We start from the raw sequence: 14,182 nt of genomic DNA on the forward strand, positions 1-14,182 counted from the left end.
AAAATCTATGGCAGTTTGAAGCAGTTTAAATGCAGGTTATAACTGTCAGTAATTTCTGATCACCTCAGAAGTATCTCTAAGTTATGTCAAATGCAAGTCATTACCTAAATTTGGGTATTTTATTGAATGTTCTTATCATGAAGGTAGAGTCTAAAGGAAAATTGTGTAAGAAAATTGTATAATGTATAGCCAACCTAACCTTCAAACGATTCTAAAGCTGGCCATAGGTGGATGAAATCCCGTCCTATTCAGCAGGGACCTGCTGAGATTCGATCCATCTATGGGTAGGCTGATTTTACCCAAGTCGATCCATAGACTTTGTCTTCCAGCCAAAACTTCTTTGACACTGGCTACACCTGTGCAGTAAACCTTTATAGTCATAGCAGGGCCATCCTCATAACCTCTCCAGGCTCAGTCGTTTCTAGTATAAATTAAAGGTTAAATATTAAACGTAAAATATTGAAGGTTTTTTTTTTTTTTTTTGTTTAAAAATAACAAAAATGCTATACTTACCTGCCCTGTGCAGTGGTTTTGCACAGAGCAGTCCCGATCCTCCTCTTCTCGGCTCCCTTGCTGGCACTCCTGGCCCTTTCCTCCTGCCGAGTGCCCCCACATCAAGCAGCTTGCTATAGGGGCACTCAAGCGGCCGCTCTGTCTATTCAGAGACTGAGCCATGGCTTAGCCCTGCCCCCTCTCTCTCCTCATTGGCTCACTGACTTCGATCGGCAGCAACGGGAGCCAATTGCGCCCACTGCTGTGTCTCAGCCAATCAGGAGGGAGCCGAGGCTCTCGTGAAATATCGCTTGATCAAGATGGCGCTCATGTAAGTATTAGGGTGGCTGCTGCACACAGAAAGTTTTTTTTACCTTATATATAGAATGCATTAAGATAAAAAAAAAAAACACCTTACTTTAGAACCACTTTAAATATGAAACTACATTCAGGTCACCACTGAAAAAAGAAGACATTGTAAAGCTGCTGACACAAATATTCTCATACCAAATATGCAGATCCACATACCAGTTTTTCTTGACCTTCTACGAATGAGTGGTCATTAAGTGCTTTTGAGAGAACCATCAAAAAGATCAGACGGTCTCCGCTCTTGAATTATATAAAACCAAGCTCAAAAGAAAACTGGAATAAATAAAGAGGCCCCATATACCCATATAGTGTAGTGAGTAAAAAAGCCACTTTATTAAAATATCTAAGAGTGCACACTGACAATCCCCAAGAAAAAAGTACTGCTCATTAAAACATCCAAACAAGCTTAGATCGGATGGCCGCTATGCATGACGATAACACGTCAGGCTCTGCCTTGACTACATCATCTAGTGAGGAAGTGCATAGGATGCAGCTTGACGTGACATCATCACGCATGTTGACCATCAGATCAGAGCTTGTTTGGATGTTTTAATGAGCGGTATCGTTATCTTGGAGAATGTGAAGTGTGCACGCTTATATATTTTAATAAAGTGGCTTTTTGCATTTTAACACACTATATGGGGCCTCTTTGTTTTATTTATATTTTCTTGTGAGCATAGTTCCATATGATTAAAGAGCAGAGACCATCTGATATTTTTGGGATTTATCTCACAAGCGCTTATGATCACTCATTCATAGAGGATCAAGGACATCTGGTTGCATTGGCTGTTTGTTCACTATTGGGGGCTTTCAGGACAAAAGGATTTCCTCACCTGGATCATAGCTCTTGTCTATTGCTGCACAGTGTGATGATCATAATTTATACAGTGGACTTATGCACATTGTGATTGTTCATGCTATACTATAATTATGAACAATTAATACACATTTGGGAGATTTTTCACCATTTACATATCCTAAATGTGTATTGTCATTTCACAGATTGTCTTGTGTATAGGTGATTGTCACCGATTGCAAGCATCATAAAGCTGTTTTCACTTTGAACCTAACTTAAAGTGTTTGTTTTCCCAACATTTAATATTTCTGATATGTGGCTGCTGTACCATGTACATGTATAAAAAAGTCTCCTGTTCCCTTTGTATTGCATCATTTGTTTGAAATCCAGTCCCTCTGCTTTCCTATTAAAAAAAAATGATCTCACTAAGTAGGAAAACATACTGTGGTTAGTTCTCAAGGTATGCTGGGAACTCAGGCTGCTCTCCTCCAATGATCAGAGTTGCTCTGACATGAGCCACTTGCACAGCCATTCACTGGGAAGCTGAGTGTACTGCTGTTTCTCCTCCCCCAGCTCTTATGCAGCTGAGAACAGAGGGAATGTAATCACTTAAAGGGGAAAAAATGTATTGATAATGTTTCTCTATCGTTCGTCGACAGACGCAGCTCCTTATCCTCTTGACTCATAGGGGTATGCTCCTCCTTCTAGGAAAAGGCACTAGGCAGGAAAAAGCATAACCACGCCAATGGGGGCTGTCCCTGCAGGCAAACATCTCAGACTCTGCTATCATCAAACAGTTTTGTTCTGCCTACTGTTAGAAATAGGACCCAGCTCCTTGCTGGGGCTTCGGTCTTAGCTGTAACAGGGAAAGATTGTGATTTTTTTTTTAACTATTTAGTTCCTGAGGACCAAGATCCAGAGGAACTACAAGCAACAGCCGACTGTGGTTTCACATTGGATAATCTAGATCCTTAAGGTCTCCCAGCCTGGCCAGCGAGCGTGAGCAGGTTATAGTCCAGAATTAGACCTCGCCACGACAGTGCCCCGATGGATGGGGACGAGCTTGCGATGAGCCTGGGACACATCGACCTGGAACGCCCTGAGTTGCAGCTTCCCCTTGGCTGACAGCACCCCCATCGACCTTTTTAGATGCCTATTGTTCTGGGACCCCTTTGGGGGGTCCTGGAGACCGCATGATGTGCTGTGTGGGCCGCCATTTTGCTGTGGTTCATGATCTCTGTGTTCCCATTAGTTTGCATGGGCAGCCATTTTCTATACTTCCCCATTGAGAATGTATGAGCAGCCATTTTCTTGAGATCCGTGGGATGGACAGGCATGCGGCATTGGCTTATAATGATAGAGGTAGAGCTTCTTCCTCTTCCTGTGCAGACAGTGTTAGTTTCGTTTTTTACACTGATCAGGCTGGATACTTCTCTGTGGTCTGGTAACTTTCCTGGGTTTACCTGTGGGTTTTTTCCTCTTCTGCTCTGCTATTATTACTAGTGATCGACCGATATTGTTTTTTTTATTGTCGATACCGATATTTTGGTCATCACATATCGGTATTGGCCGATATTTTTCTACGTTAAAAAACTCTTGTGGATGGATCTGGGCGTCTAAGAGACCCCAACAAGTTTGGCTGTTTTAAATGCTGTAATTTTCTTGAATTTGCCACAGAGTACCCCAAAGTGATGTCATGACATCACTTCCGGGTTTTTACACGGAGAACCGATCAGAGCCGAACGCTGCTTTGATCGGGTCTTCTCTTCGGCGGCCATGCAGAATGGTTGCTCGGGTCTCCCGGTGGGACGGTAGAACCGGGTGAGCCGTGGAAGGCGGCAGGAGGGGGGGGGTCCCGTCCCGCTCCTTGTAATAACAGCCGAGCGGCTTCTCAGCTGCATCGATTGTCATTACAAGACAGCTGACCGTCGGCTATGGATGCCCGTACCAGGGAGGTGCCTCTAGCTGCAGGCATCACTCCGGTACATGCACTTTCCCGCAATATCGGTAACCTCAGGGGCTGATTCCGATATATCGGGGAAATAATCGGTCGATCTATAATTATTACTGCTATTATTACATAATAATCAGGGATTTTGAATCCGCAGTAAGAGCTGTCTTAAAGGGACGCGGTCTTAAAAGGACATTACACAAAAAAAATGTTTGATTTGATCAATGGAGTCCCAGGATAAAAATTCACCTGCAGACCCCCTGGAAATGACTGCGGAACCCTCAGGTTCACAGTCGCAGCCAGAAATTGCAGGGTGTTTTTTTTTTTTTTCAAAGCCTGATGTCAAATGTGGATTTTGTCATTTCTGGTGCTGCCAGCCACAAACGCCCTCTTCCCTCCCCTCCCCTCCATCGGCATGGTATTCGGATTCTGAGACAGATATGGTCGCCGCGGACGCAGACCACCTTAAGCTGTCAGTGTCTTCACATTCTGAGAGTGAAGAGGACCTGTCCTCATCAGCCACTGCACAGGAACGCGCATTGGTGAAAGTCTTGATAGTTTCTGTGCGGGAAACCCTAAAATTGGCTGATTAACCTACAGCGTCAGATACGCAGGTGTCTTTTGCTCCTGTAAATCGGGCAAGGTATTCCCTTGTCCAGAATTGTTTCATACTATTGTGGATGAACAATGGCGACGCATTAAGCACATGTTGGTGGTGCCTAAGCGTTTTGATGCCGTTATCCTTTTGCGGAGGCGGTGTCCAATAGGTGGACTGTACCACTGAAAGTGGATTCTCCAGTGGCAAGGTTTAATAAAGCGACTCTGGTACCGGTGGAAGAGTCTACCACCTTTCCGGATCCCGTGGATAGACGGGTGGAATCTTTGCCCGCCATTTACATGTGGTAGCAAGTCACATGTTAAAGGCTACCTTTGTGAATGTTTTAGTAGTATAGACTGCTACTGAATGGGTGCAGTTACTGAAAAGTAACTTGGAAATGGCACAGCTTCCCCCTGCGGTACTGGAACTAATAGACCACTGAAGCAGTGGGGATTGCTATTAGGCGCATGGTATGGCTAAAATGCTGGTTGGCTGACCAGGCTTCTAAGAAGGTTGTGGCTGGACGAGTCCTCCCTGGATGAGTTGATCAAAGGTATCACGGGGGGGGGGGGGGGTTTGTAAGAGCACTATTCTGCCCCAATCCTCTAAGGGCAAGGTGCCACATACTACTGCTCACAAATGTAATTTTCGTGCCTCTGGTTCGCAGGAAAAAGGTAAACAGTTTAGGTCTTCTGGGGGTTCCAAGAAGCCATGTTTGGGAAAATCTAAGTCCGGCCAATTTGGACCTGCAGACAAGTCCTCGGCTGCATGAGTTTTGATTTGCTTTGATTTGCTTTGATTCTTTCAGGAACCTTGGACCTCCTTGATTCAGGACAAATGGATTCACAAACTGATCCAATTGGGATACAAGATCGAACTCCGGTCTCGTCCTGTCCAATCTTCAATTATGCCTAGTCCGGTTAAGGGACTTGCGAGGGGCAGTGCATGACTTGCTGTCGCAAGGAATGATTGTGCTGGTTCCTGATCAGGAACATTTTCAGGGGTTTTATTCAAACCTATTCACCATGTCCAGAAAAGAGGGCAAGGTGCGTCCCATTCTGGATCTCAAGGCCCTGAACCGCTTTGTGCGGGTACAGAGGTTTCGGATGGAGTCCATCCACATGGCAGTAGCGTCTCCACATCAGGGAGATTTCTTAGCCTCCATAGATATCAAGGATGCATATCTACACATCCCTATCTACACTGGACACCAGCGTTTTTTTTGCTTTGCGGTAGCAGAGGAGCATTATCAATTTGTGGCGTTACCCTTTTGGTTTCTGCTCCGCTCCCAGAGTGTTTACCAAGGTACTAGCACCAGTATTAGCACTGCTGTGCCGGCGGGGGATTGCGGTACTGGGGTACCTGGGCGATCTCCTGTTGACAGCGGACTCTCATTCAGCCTTGTTGGAGGATCTGACGATTACGGTCAGACTCTGCAGGAGTTTGGTTGGAACATCAATTTCAAGAAATCCGCGCTGACTCCGCTTCTGAGACTGGAATATCTGGGCTTGACTCTGGATTCAGCCTTGGTGAGGGTTTTTCTTCCTCCGGACAAGCTGCAAAAGGTGCAGGGGGCGATTCAGTTGTTGTTGGACAGCAATCTGTCCTCTCTACGAGTTTGCATGTGAGCCTTGGGTCTGATGGTATCGACCTTCGATTCGGTTGAGCCACAAGACAAAATCTGCTCTGTTGTGGTGGATTCAGTCTCCAGCACTGTGCCAGGGCAAGTCCTTCCTTCCGCTGTTTTGGACGGTGGTAACCATGGACGTCGGGCTGGGACGGGGTGCTGGTAAAGCTCTGTGCCCAGGGTACCTGGATGATGGCAGAGTCAAAACTTCCGATTAAATTTTTTGGAGCTCAGAGCGATAAAGCTCTGTCATTGGGCGACTTGTCTGCAAGGTTGTCCAGTTCGGATTTAATCAGACAACGCCACGGCTCACATCAATTTCCAGGGGGGCACCAAGAGTGTCTTGGCGGCCAAGGAGGTGGCCAAGATTCTGGCCTGGGTGGAAAGCTTTGTTTCCAGCCCTCTCTGCTTTACACATTCCAGGTGTGGAAAACTGGCAGGCCGATTACCTGAGTCGTCAGGTGTTGGATCAAGGGGAGTGGCCCCTACACCTGGAGGTGTTCTGCCTCCTGTGTGTTCGGTTGGAGGCCCCCGAGGTTTATACAAAAGGGTGCAGAGATTCGTAGCCAGGTCTCGAGATCCTCTGGCCATTGCTAGTGTCTCCTAATCCATAGTCAAAGCCGAAACTTGTCCTATCCATACTTTTATCCAGGGAGTGCGCCATATGGCTCCTCCTAGGCGATCCCGTTACCTCCGTGGGATCTAAATCTGGTGTTATCTGTTCTTTAAAAGCCTCCTTTTGAAAAGGAGATTTCGCTGCTTTCTTGTCTCAGAAGGTTGCCTTCTTGGTGGCGATCACTTCTGCCTGCAGGATATCTGAATTGGCGGCGTTGTCTTGCCGATCACCTTATCTGGTGGTACACAGGGATGGTACTTCGACCTAATCAGTCGTTCCTTCCTATGGTGGTTTTATCTGTATGAAGACATTGTGTTGCCTTCACTTTGCCCTAAGCATCAGCATCCTAAGGAGTATGCCTTGCATTCTTTGGATGTGGTTTGGGCAATCAGGGTTTCTTTTGAGACCACTGAGTCCTTTAGAAAATCAGATGCTCTTTTTGCCCTTACTGGTGGACCTCATAAGGGATTGGCTGCGTTTGCTGCGACCATTTCCAGATGGATCAGGCAGACAGCAGTACTGGCCAGTCTGAGGGGTCAGGTTCCTCCTTTCCCAGTGAAGGCTCATTCTACCAGAGTGCTAAGTGCCTCTTGGGCTATTCGCCATCAGGCGTAGGTGCTACAAGTTTGCAAGGTGGCAACTTGGTCGTCTGTGCATACGTTCACAAAATTCTACAAGGTAAATGTGTTGCCATTCATGAATACTTCTTTTGGCCGCAAGGTTTTGCAGGCTGCAGTTTAAAAGAGAACTCTATTTAGTTTCTCTTTGAGGGTTACATTTTTTCCGGATGAGCGCCAGTTGTTCCTGGTTAAGCTCCATGTTACCTGGTTGGCTAAGTTTAGCCTTTGGGAATTACATTTTGTTTCTGCATTGTTTCCCACCCCTCATGATTATACTGCTTTGGGACATCCCTATGAGTCATGATGATAAGGAGCTGCGTCTGTTGATGACGATAGAGAAAACTGGATTTTTGTAAGAACTTATCGTAAAATCCTTTTCTCTGAAGTTCGACAGACGCAGCACCCACCCCTCTACTTCTGAGGTATGGGGTTTTTTGTCTTCTTAACACTGCTTGCAACTAAACTGTTTGATGATAGCAGAGTCCGAGGGGTTATGCGTGCAGGGAGAGGCCACATAAGCGTGGTTACGTTTTTTTCCTGCATAGTGCCTATTCCTAGGAGGAGCACAACCCTATGAGTCATGAAGATAAGGAGCTGCGTCTGTCGATGAACTTCAGAGAAAAGGATTTTACGGTAAGGTCTTACAAAAATCATTTTTTTTCTAGATCCATACACAGATGTTTTGCCTTTTTATTTGAATGGGTTGTTTTACAATCACTTTAGGTGTTTTTGCATAGTAATATTACCCATAATTTGTCTGCATAGGTTTAGCGCCGCACTTTTCTTATATACAGTTTCTAGTATAGTTTGCCTGGGAATAGTGACTTAGGGTACCTTTTTACAAAAAAATATTATATAGTTATTATACTGAATAACCAAAAGGCAAAGTTTCACCTGTAGAAATGGGAAAGGAACAACACGGGTAAAAGGAGAAGGCTGCACACCCCAATATATGGTAGAAAAAGAAGAGAAATATCCCCCAGGGGTTTTCAGGCAGCAAAAAGGTTTAACAAGGAGTAATTAAAAATAATTAATCTTTATTGTGAAATAATTAAAAATGATGATACTCAGATAAGCATAATAAAATATGAGCTCTGGTTACAGATATAGATCCATCATAATTGATGGCACAACTGCTAAAAACATAGACAGAAATCAATGGGTCATCACAACCAACAAAGTGGTGCCCCAACGCGTTTTGACCCATGCAGTAAGGTCTTCCTTAGGGGTTTGTGATGTCTAGGAGAAACATTATACAGTGAAAAACAGTATATCAAAAATAAATAAATTATAGGAGTAATGTTGTTAAATGTTATATTTACCCTATAATTGAGGGATAACTGTTAACCAAAACCCTTCCATAAATGCAGAGTCCTCCTGAAGGGAATCCTCCTGTGGCCCCTTACGAGTGCAGAGACGCACTGACTTACGGGGGGTCACAATTGGAACTCCCCATGAGACAGCGTGACACCTGCCCACAAAAAATCACATGCTGTTTGTATTATTAATCTCATGTTATGTCTCATATCTAAAGAGCCACTACAATATTGGGTCTTTGAATTTTGAGACAGGTTGTTGTCAGGTGATCATGGATTTAGGTATTTCTGTCAATAAGAATAGTTACCTAGCAAAAGGTGATGACACGACTCCCGTTGAAAGACAATTCATCTAGTTAGTAACTATGTTTAATGTTTCACATGTATCAACAATAGCCTAATAAATATATATTGCTGCCCCCCCCCCCCCTTACTGTCCAACTAGCAGATGTTGAGGCATGTTTTGAATAGTGTTCTATATGAAGTGCAAGCTGTGCTTGTGCTTTTGCTACAGTGACAGTTGATAATTAGGCTGTGCTGTCTGAAGGGGTAAAACCTTTGGCAGGGTAAACCATTCTTAAATATATATATTTAAATATGTGCTTGAAAGAAATTCAGCTTTAACCGTGAAGCTTTTAGATTTTTGAAGCAAAAGAATTATTACTGACCATGATGAAAGCATTATTCTGCATGTATTAAAGCAGTATTAAACCCAAAACCTCAAATGTATTATATTGCAGCTTTCCAATGCTTAGATGTGGTGGTTGAATCCGTTTTCTTTTCTTTGGCTTTTTTCCCTTGTTTGTGCATTTGTATATTCTACTGAAGAGCTTGGGCTTTTAAAAAACAGATTTTCTGTTGAAAACCACCAGATGAAAACCGCACAAAGAAAGCCTAAAACAAGGAAACTAATACAGCCATCACATCTAAGAATTGGTAAGCTGCAAAATAATAAATACAGTAAAACCTTGGTTTGAGAGTAACTTGGTTTGAGAGCGCTTTGCAAGACAAGCACATTTTTAAAAAAAATTTTGACTTGATATACAAGCGTTGTCTTGATATACAAGTAGCGTCATGTATAAAAAAGAAGAGAGGAGCCTCTAAAGTGTAGCAATATGGTTACATTTAATGAGGGTTCAATATTTAGCAACTCACATGGTTGATGATTAAAAGAGGCACATATAAGAATGCAGGCATCTGGGGTAAAACTGTGCACATAGACCATCCTCTGCACAGCCATCTTCATCATCCCTTCCCTGCTGCACTCCACGAGTGATTCAAAGCCTCACTTTCAGATCACTCTACTGCAGGCTATTCTTCCCGGTCACAATTGCAGACTGACAGTGGTGAGAGTCGGTGGCTCAGAAGATGGTCTATGTGGACCGCTTTACCCCAGATTCCTGCATACTTAGATGTGCCTATTTTAATCATCAACCATGTGAGTTGCTAAATGTTGAACCTTCATTTAATGTAACCATATTGCTACACTTAGAGGCTCCTCTCATCTCTTATATTCTGTAGCTCCTGCTGGATTTTGCTTCTAATCCCCTTGGAAAGGCTGCATATTGTGGATGGACATTTTATGGTTACACAACCTATCACATTGCTATAATCTTTGTATATAGACTATAAACTGAAGGACTTGTGGAACGAATCATCTGAGTTTTCATTATTTCTTATGGGGAAATTCGCTTTGATATGAGAATGCTTTGGATTACAAGCATGTTTCCAGAACGGATTATGCTCGCAATCCAAGGTTTTACTGTAATTGCTTTTGGGTTTAATACTGTGTTAATTTTTTTTTCCACAATAAGATGTACAACTTGTTTGATTTATTTTACTTTATAGGTAATTTGTCCTATCATAGATTTTTTAAGCAGCAACACCACTTTCACTGTTTTAAGCGTGCAGTCTAGTAGTTAGTACAGAAGCTTTCGCCCCCGGTTCACGCTTATGCAAGTGCGGGGTTCGCATGTAATGTCGGAGCGCACTGCTCCTTCATTACATGCGATCGGCTGTGCGGTGCGAGTTTAGCCATACACTTTGTATGGCTAAATTCGCACCGCACCCGCAGCAAACACGCACAGGACCCTTTTTTGCAGCCGCATCAGGATCGGATCGCACAGCAGTTCACACTTGTGCGATCCGATCCTGTGCGAACTGCAAGATCGCACTGCGATATGCGATCAAACTGGGGGTGTCGTTAAGATTACATTGACACCCCCAGCGTATCGCATATGGCAGTGTGAACTGCCGGGGGTGCGTGTGCGATGCGGGAACAGGCTGCGGATTCGCAGCCTTCCCGCATCGCATAAGTGTGAACCGGACCTTAGTCTTCTTGTTTTAATTGCGTTTGCAAAATACCTTGTTCTGCAGTGATTTCCTTTTGCTTTATTTGAAATAACAGTGCATTTTCTCATGTTTAACTATTAAATGTTTAATATATTGCACAAATATTTTGAAATTTGGATTTATTAAGAATAACAAAAAATAGCATCTGCCTTCTTCATTGTAGATGGAACTAAAAGAAAACCTGTACATGTTTCATTCGTCACAGCCAAAAGTACTTATGAATCTAAACAGTCATGCTGAAAATATTATCGTATTTGGTGGTAAGTTTAAAACTTGCTTCTTTACAATACATGAGTAATGGGAGATGCTATGATTTGCTCAACAATAAGAGCATAAAAGAAATTGCTATCTGATATGGTGCTGAGCTCTCCTGCCTGAGAGCTCCATCACTCAGTTTTATATACCGTATTAGACATTGGCAATGTGAGAATAAAATTACAAATGTAAAGTTTTTAAAATGTGATTCAGAATAGATGCACTTTATATAGGAAATATTTAGTAGTTTTATAGATTCCGTCTTTAGTTAGGAAACTAAAATTTAAACACATTCCTGTTTTTAAAGTTAGAGAATATATAAATAATTATAATGTAGAAAAGTAGAGAAGGAACACTCAGATCTGGCACGATATCATCAAACAAGCACTTAGTATAAAAGTAGTTTTAATGCGCTTACCCCTGTACCCCTATAACACTACCCCACTTTGTGAGACCTTATTGCTATTGTCCTTGAATGATGGACCTTTTCTCCCTTATGAAGAAGTCTTTCTATGGTTAACTATTTTTTTTTTTTATTTTGGATTCTTCAAACGTCTCTTTACTGCCTTCTACTATAACATTAGAAGCAGTTTAATCCAGATTTGTGTTACCTTACTAATGCCTTGGAAACCATAATTGGACCCAACGCTGTGGAGAGGCCCTTTATTGTTGCTTGGGGCACTGGATCTTGCTTGGTCCCAAACCTTGGCACTGAGTGCAACGTGTGTAGTTAGCTGAGTAATAAATGGGTCAAGAGCCTTTCACATTATTCCCAGAAATTGAAGACCCCTCGAGAGTTATGCTCACCTTTGACAGACAACCTAGACCCATATAGGAACCAACGACATGGACATATAAGACAGATTTTATAAATATAATATTTAAAATCTATAATAGAATAGGTAGCCCTGATGAACGGAACCCTTTGTATCCCTAAATGTGTTTGCAAAGGACTTGAATTTAATAAAAATTTTCTGGACCATAAACATTTAAAATTTAAACATTTTCATCTCTATTTATTTGAAGACATTACTCCATGGGCTCAGTTTATGGTTACAGTACACTAAAGGATAGCCTATATCAGTGTTTCTCAACTTGGGTTCCTCCAGAGGTTTCTAGGGGTTCCTTGAGCAATGGGTAATTTCTGCCTCCCAGATAAGTTCCCCCTGACACCAATGATCTTTTTAGCTATCTGGAAGAAGATAATTCTTCCCAGTGTCCATAAGTGTAAGGAACATTTATCCCACTGACCATCACACTAATGTATTATGAGTTGTAAATATAGTCATTTTTAGCAGGGTTTCTCTGAGACCTGAAAATTATTTCAAGGGTTCCTCTGTGTTGAAAAGATTGAGAAAGGCTGGCCTATACAAACTACACCTAGTTTGGATACTTCCCTATGTCATAGTATAGCAGCCCCAACGCCTTATTGCTCCATTCTGTTTCATGAGCAAGATATTGATCTTGGTTTTTGAATCAGCTGTACAGTCATTTGTACGACAGGTTTCCAGACACCACTGTCATAAACATTCATGGTTGCTTGCATAACCATTAACCTAAAGATTGAGGAAAATGCAGCTGCTGTAAGGGTTAGTGATCCGGCATGCCTATTCTGCTATAACATTTAAACCATTAATGAGAGAAGAGAGTAGCAAAGGCTTATAGTAGAAATGGCTGTGTGCATTGGCAGTATTGTTTTTATTGTATTGTGCTAAAGGCTAAGTTCACCTATTACAAATTAGGTCACTGGATCATAGTTGCAGTGCCAGGCTTCTACAGACTCTTCCTCCAGCTCCATGTCCGTACCCTGGTACCGACTTACATTTTGAGAGCTGAAGGAAGTGTCCGTGGACTACTAGTGCTGTGATAAACACGTGTTCCATGGAGTAATTTGCTGGCTGGGCTTGTTGTACATTTTTTCACAGATCCCTGTGAATCAATAATGTGGATGTGCTGGCGGAACCCAGCATAGCTGCACAAATTTCAAAATTGTTAGTAGTTGTGGAAAGAGTATTTAACACTTTTAAGTTTTCATTTTGTTTTTAGTTACTGTTTATCAAAGCAAAATTTGGAAAAACAGATTAATAATCTTTTTTTTTTTTTTTTTTACTTTTCTCTTGAAAGTGGCTTTGTTTGAACGCAGCCGGCATGCCTGCTATGTTCTGATCACAGGACCTCAAGTGATGGAAAACCCAGGCAATCTGACTGTATCTAAGAGGAGGTTAAATGAAGATATCAGTAATGGAACAGTGATTGGGCTTGGGACTGAAGAGGTTGACACTGAGGAGATCAGGAACTATTTCTCCAGGATGAGATATTCCAGCCACTAGTGGAAAAGAAAGATTTCAGAAAAAAAGAACACTAAATGTCGTACTACTTACTTTGAGGATAACCACGTTTATTTGAAAAAAAAAAAAAAGAAATGCAAGAACAGTTTAGTGAATGAACAAAGCTGAATGCCCACAGAGTCAAAACAAATGTAATAATTAATGTTTTAGGACAATCCAAGCTTTCCCAAGTATGGTTTTGGAAACTGAAACATACCTGTATTTTGTAAATAATCTGGTCATTTTATTTGCAGTGAATACTAATGCAGTGGTACAGATATGCTGCAGAACACGTGCAGTTAGTAAGCTATAGGGTATATTAGTATGTGATAATCTACATAGAAATCTGGGCTGGTTTATGTTGAGTCGGTCTTGGAAGTCGTCATGTGAAAAAATGTATAGGCTTGCCATTGCTGACAGTGCCTGCACAGGGTCATCAGTACCCAGTGTCAAGATCCTAAACCCTGCCCTCCCCTTTACTAGGGTGGGTCAGGGGGCAGGGTCGATAGCTCATGAGCTATGCCAAAACATGAATGGTTGGGGCACAGTGCAGCTAACTGAAAAGTTTAAAAGCCATGCAAATACTGTCCTGCAGTAAAATATGGGTCTGACAGTCATGAAGAAAATAATGCCCTTGCATCGGTGGTGTCAGTCTGCTTCTTCGGGTCCCCCTGTTCATTTACAGAATATGTTGTATTTTGTGAAAGACTCTCAAAATACAGAGCATGCTGTGAATGGACATGGGAATAGGGGGGCAGATGATGTGATTTCTGTGTAGAAGAGCTGCAGCTCTCCTTGTCACAGCGGCAAAAGTATACTCATCAATAATACTATCCAGCATCAGCAAAACACTAATACAGCAA

At 42.5% G+C, this 14,182-nt stretch overlaps 1 protein-coding gene across 1 annotated transcript in view; it reads left to right on the plus strand.

The window, feature by feature from the left end:
- FAM234A (family with sequence similarity 234 member A) overlaps nucleotides 1-13,802 on the plus strand; it is a 131,756-nt gene extending 117,954 nt beyond the window's left edge. The window contains exons 11-12 of the mRNA XM_082260148.1: nucleotides 10,901-10,997; nucleotides 13,117-13,802. Of these exons, the coding sequence (XP_082116274.1) occupies nucleotides 10,901-10,997; nucleotides 13,117-13,322 (303 nt within the window). The 3' untranslated portion in view covers nucleotides 13,323-13,802. The remainder of the gene's footprint in view (nucleotides 1-10,900; nucleotides 10,998-13,116) is intronic.
- Nucleotides 13,803-14,182: the final 380 nt, after the last annotated feature.

Source organism: Pelophylax lessonae (assembly GCF_965119305.1).
Source record: "Pelophylax lessonae genome assembly, chromosome: 6".
Classification (NCBI taxonomy): domain Eukaryota; kingdom Metazoa; phylum Chordata; class Amphibia; order Anura; family Ranidae; genus Pelophylax; species Pelophylax lessonae.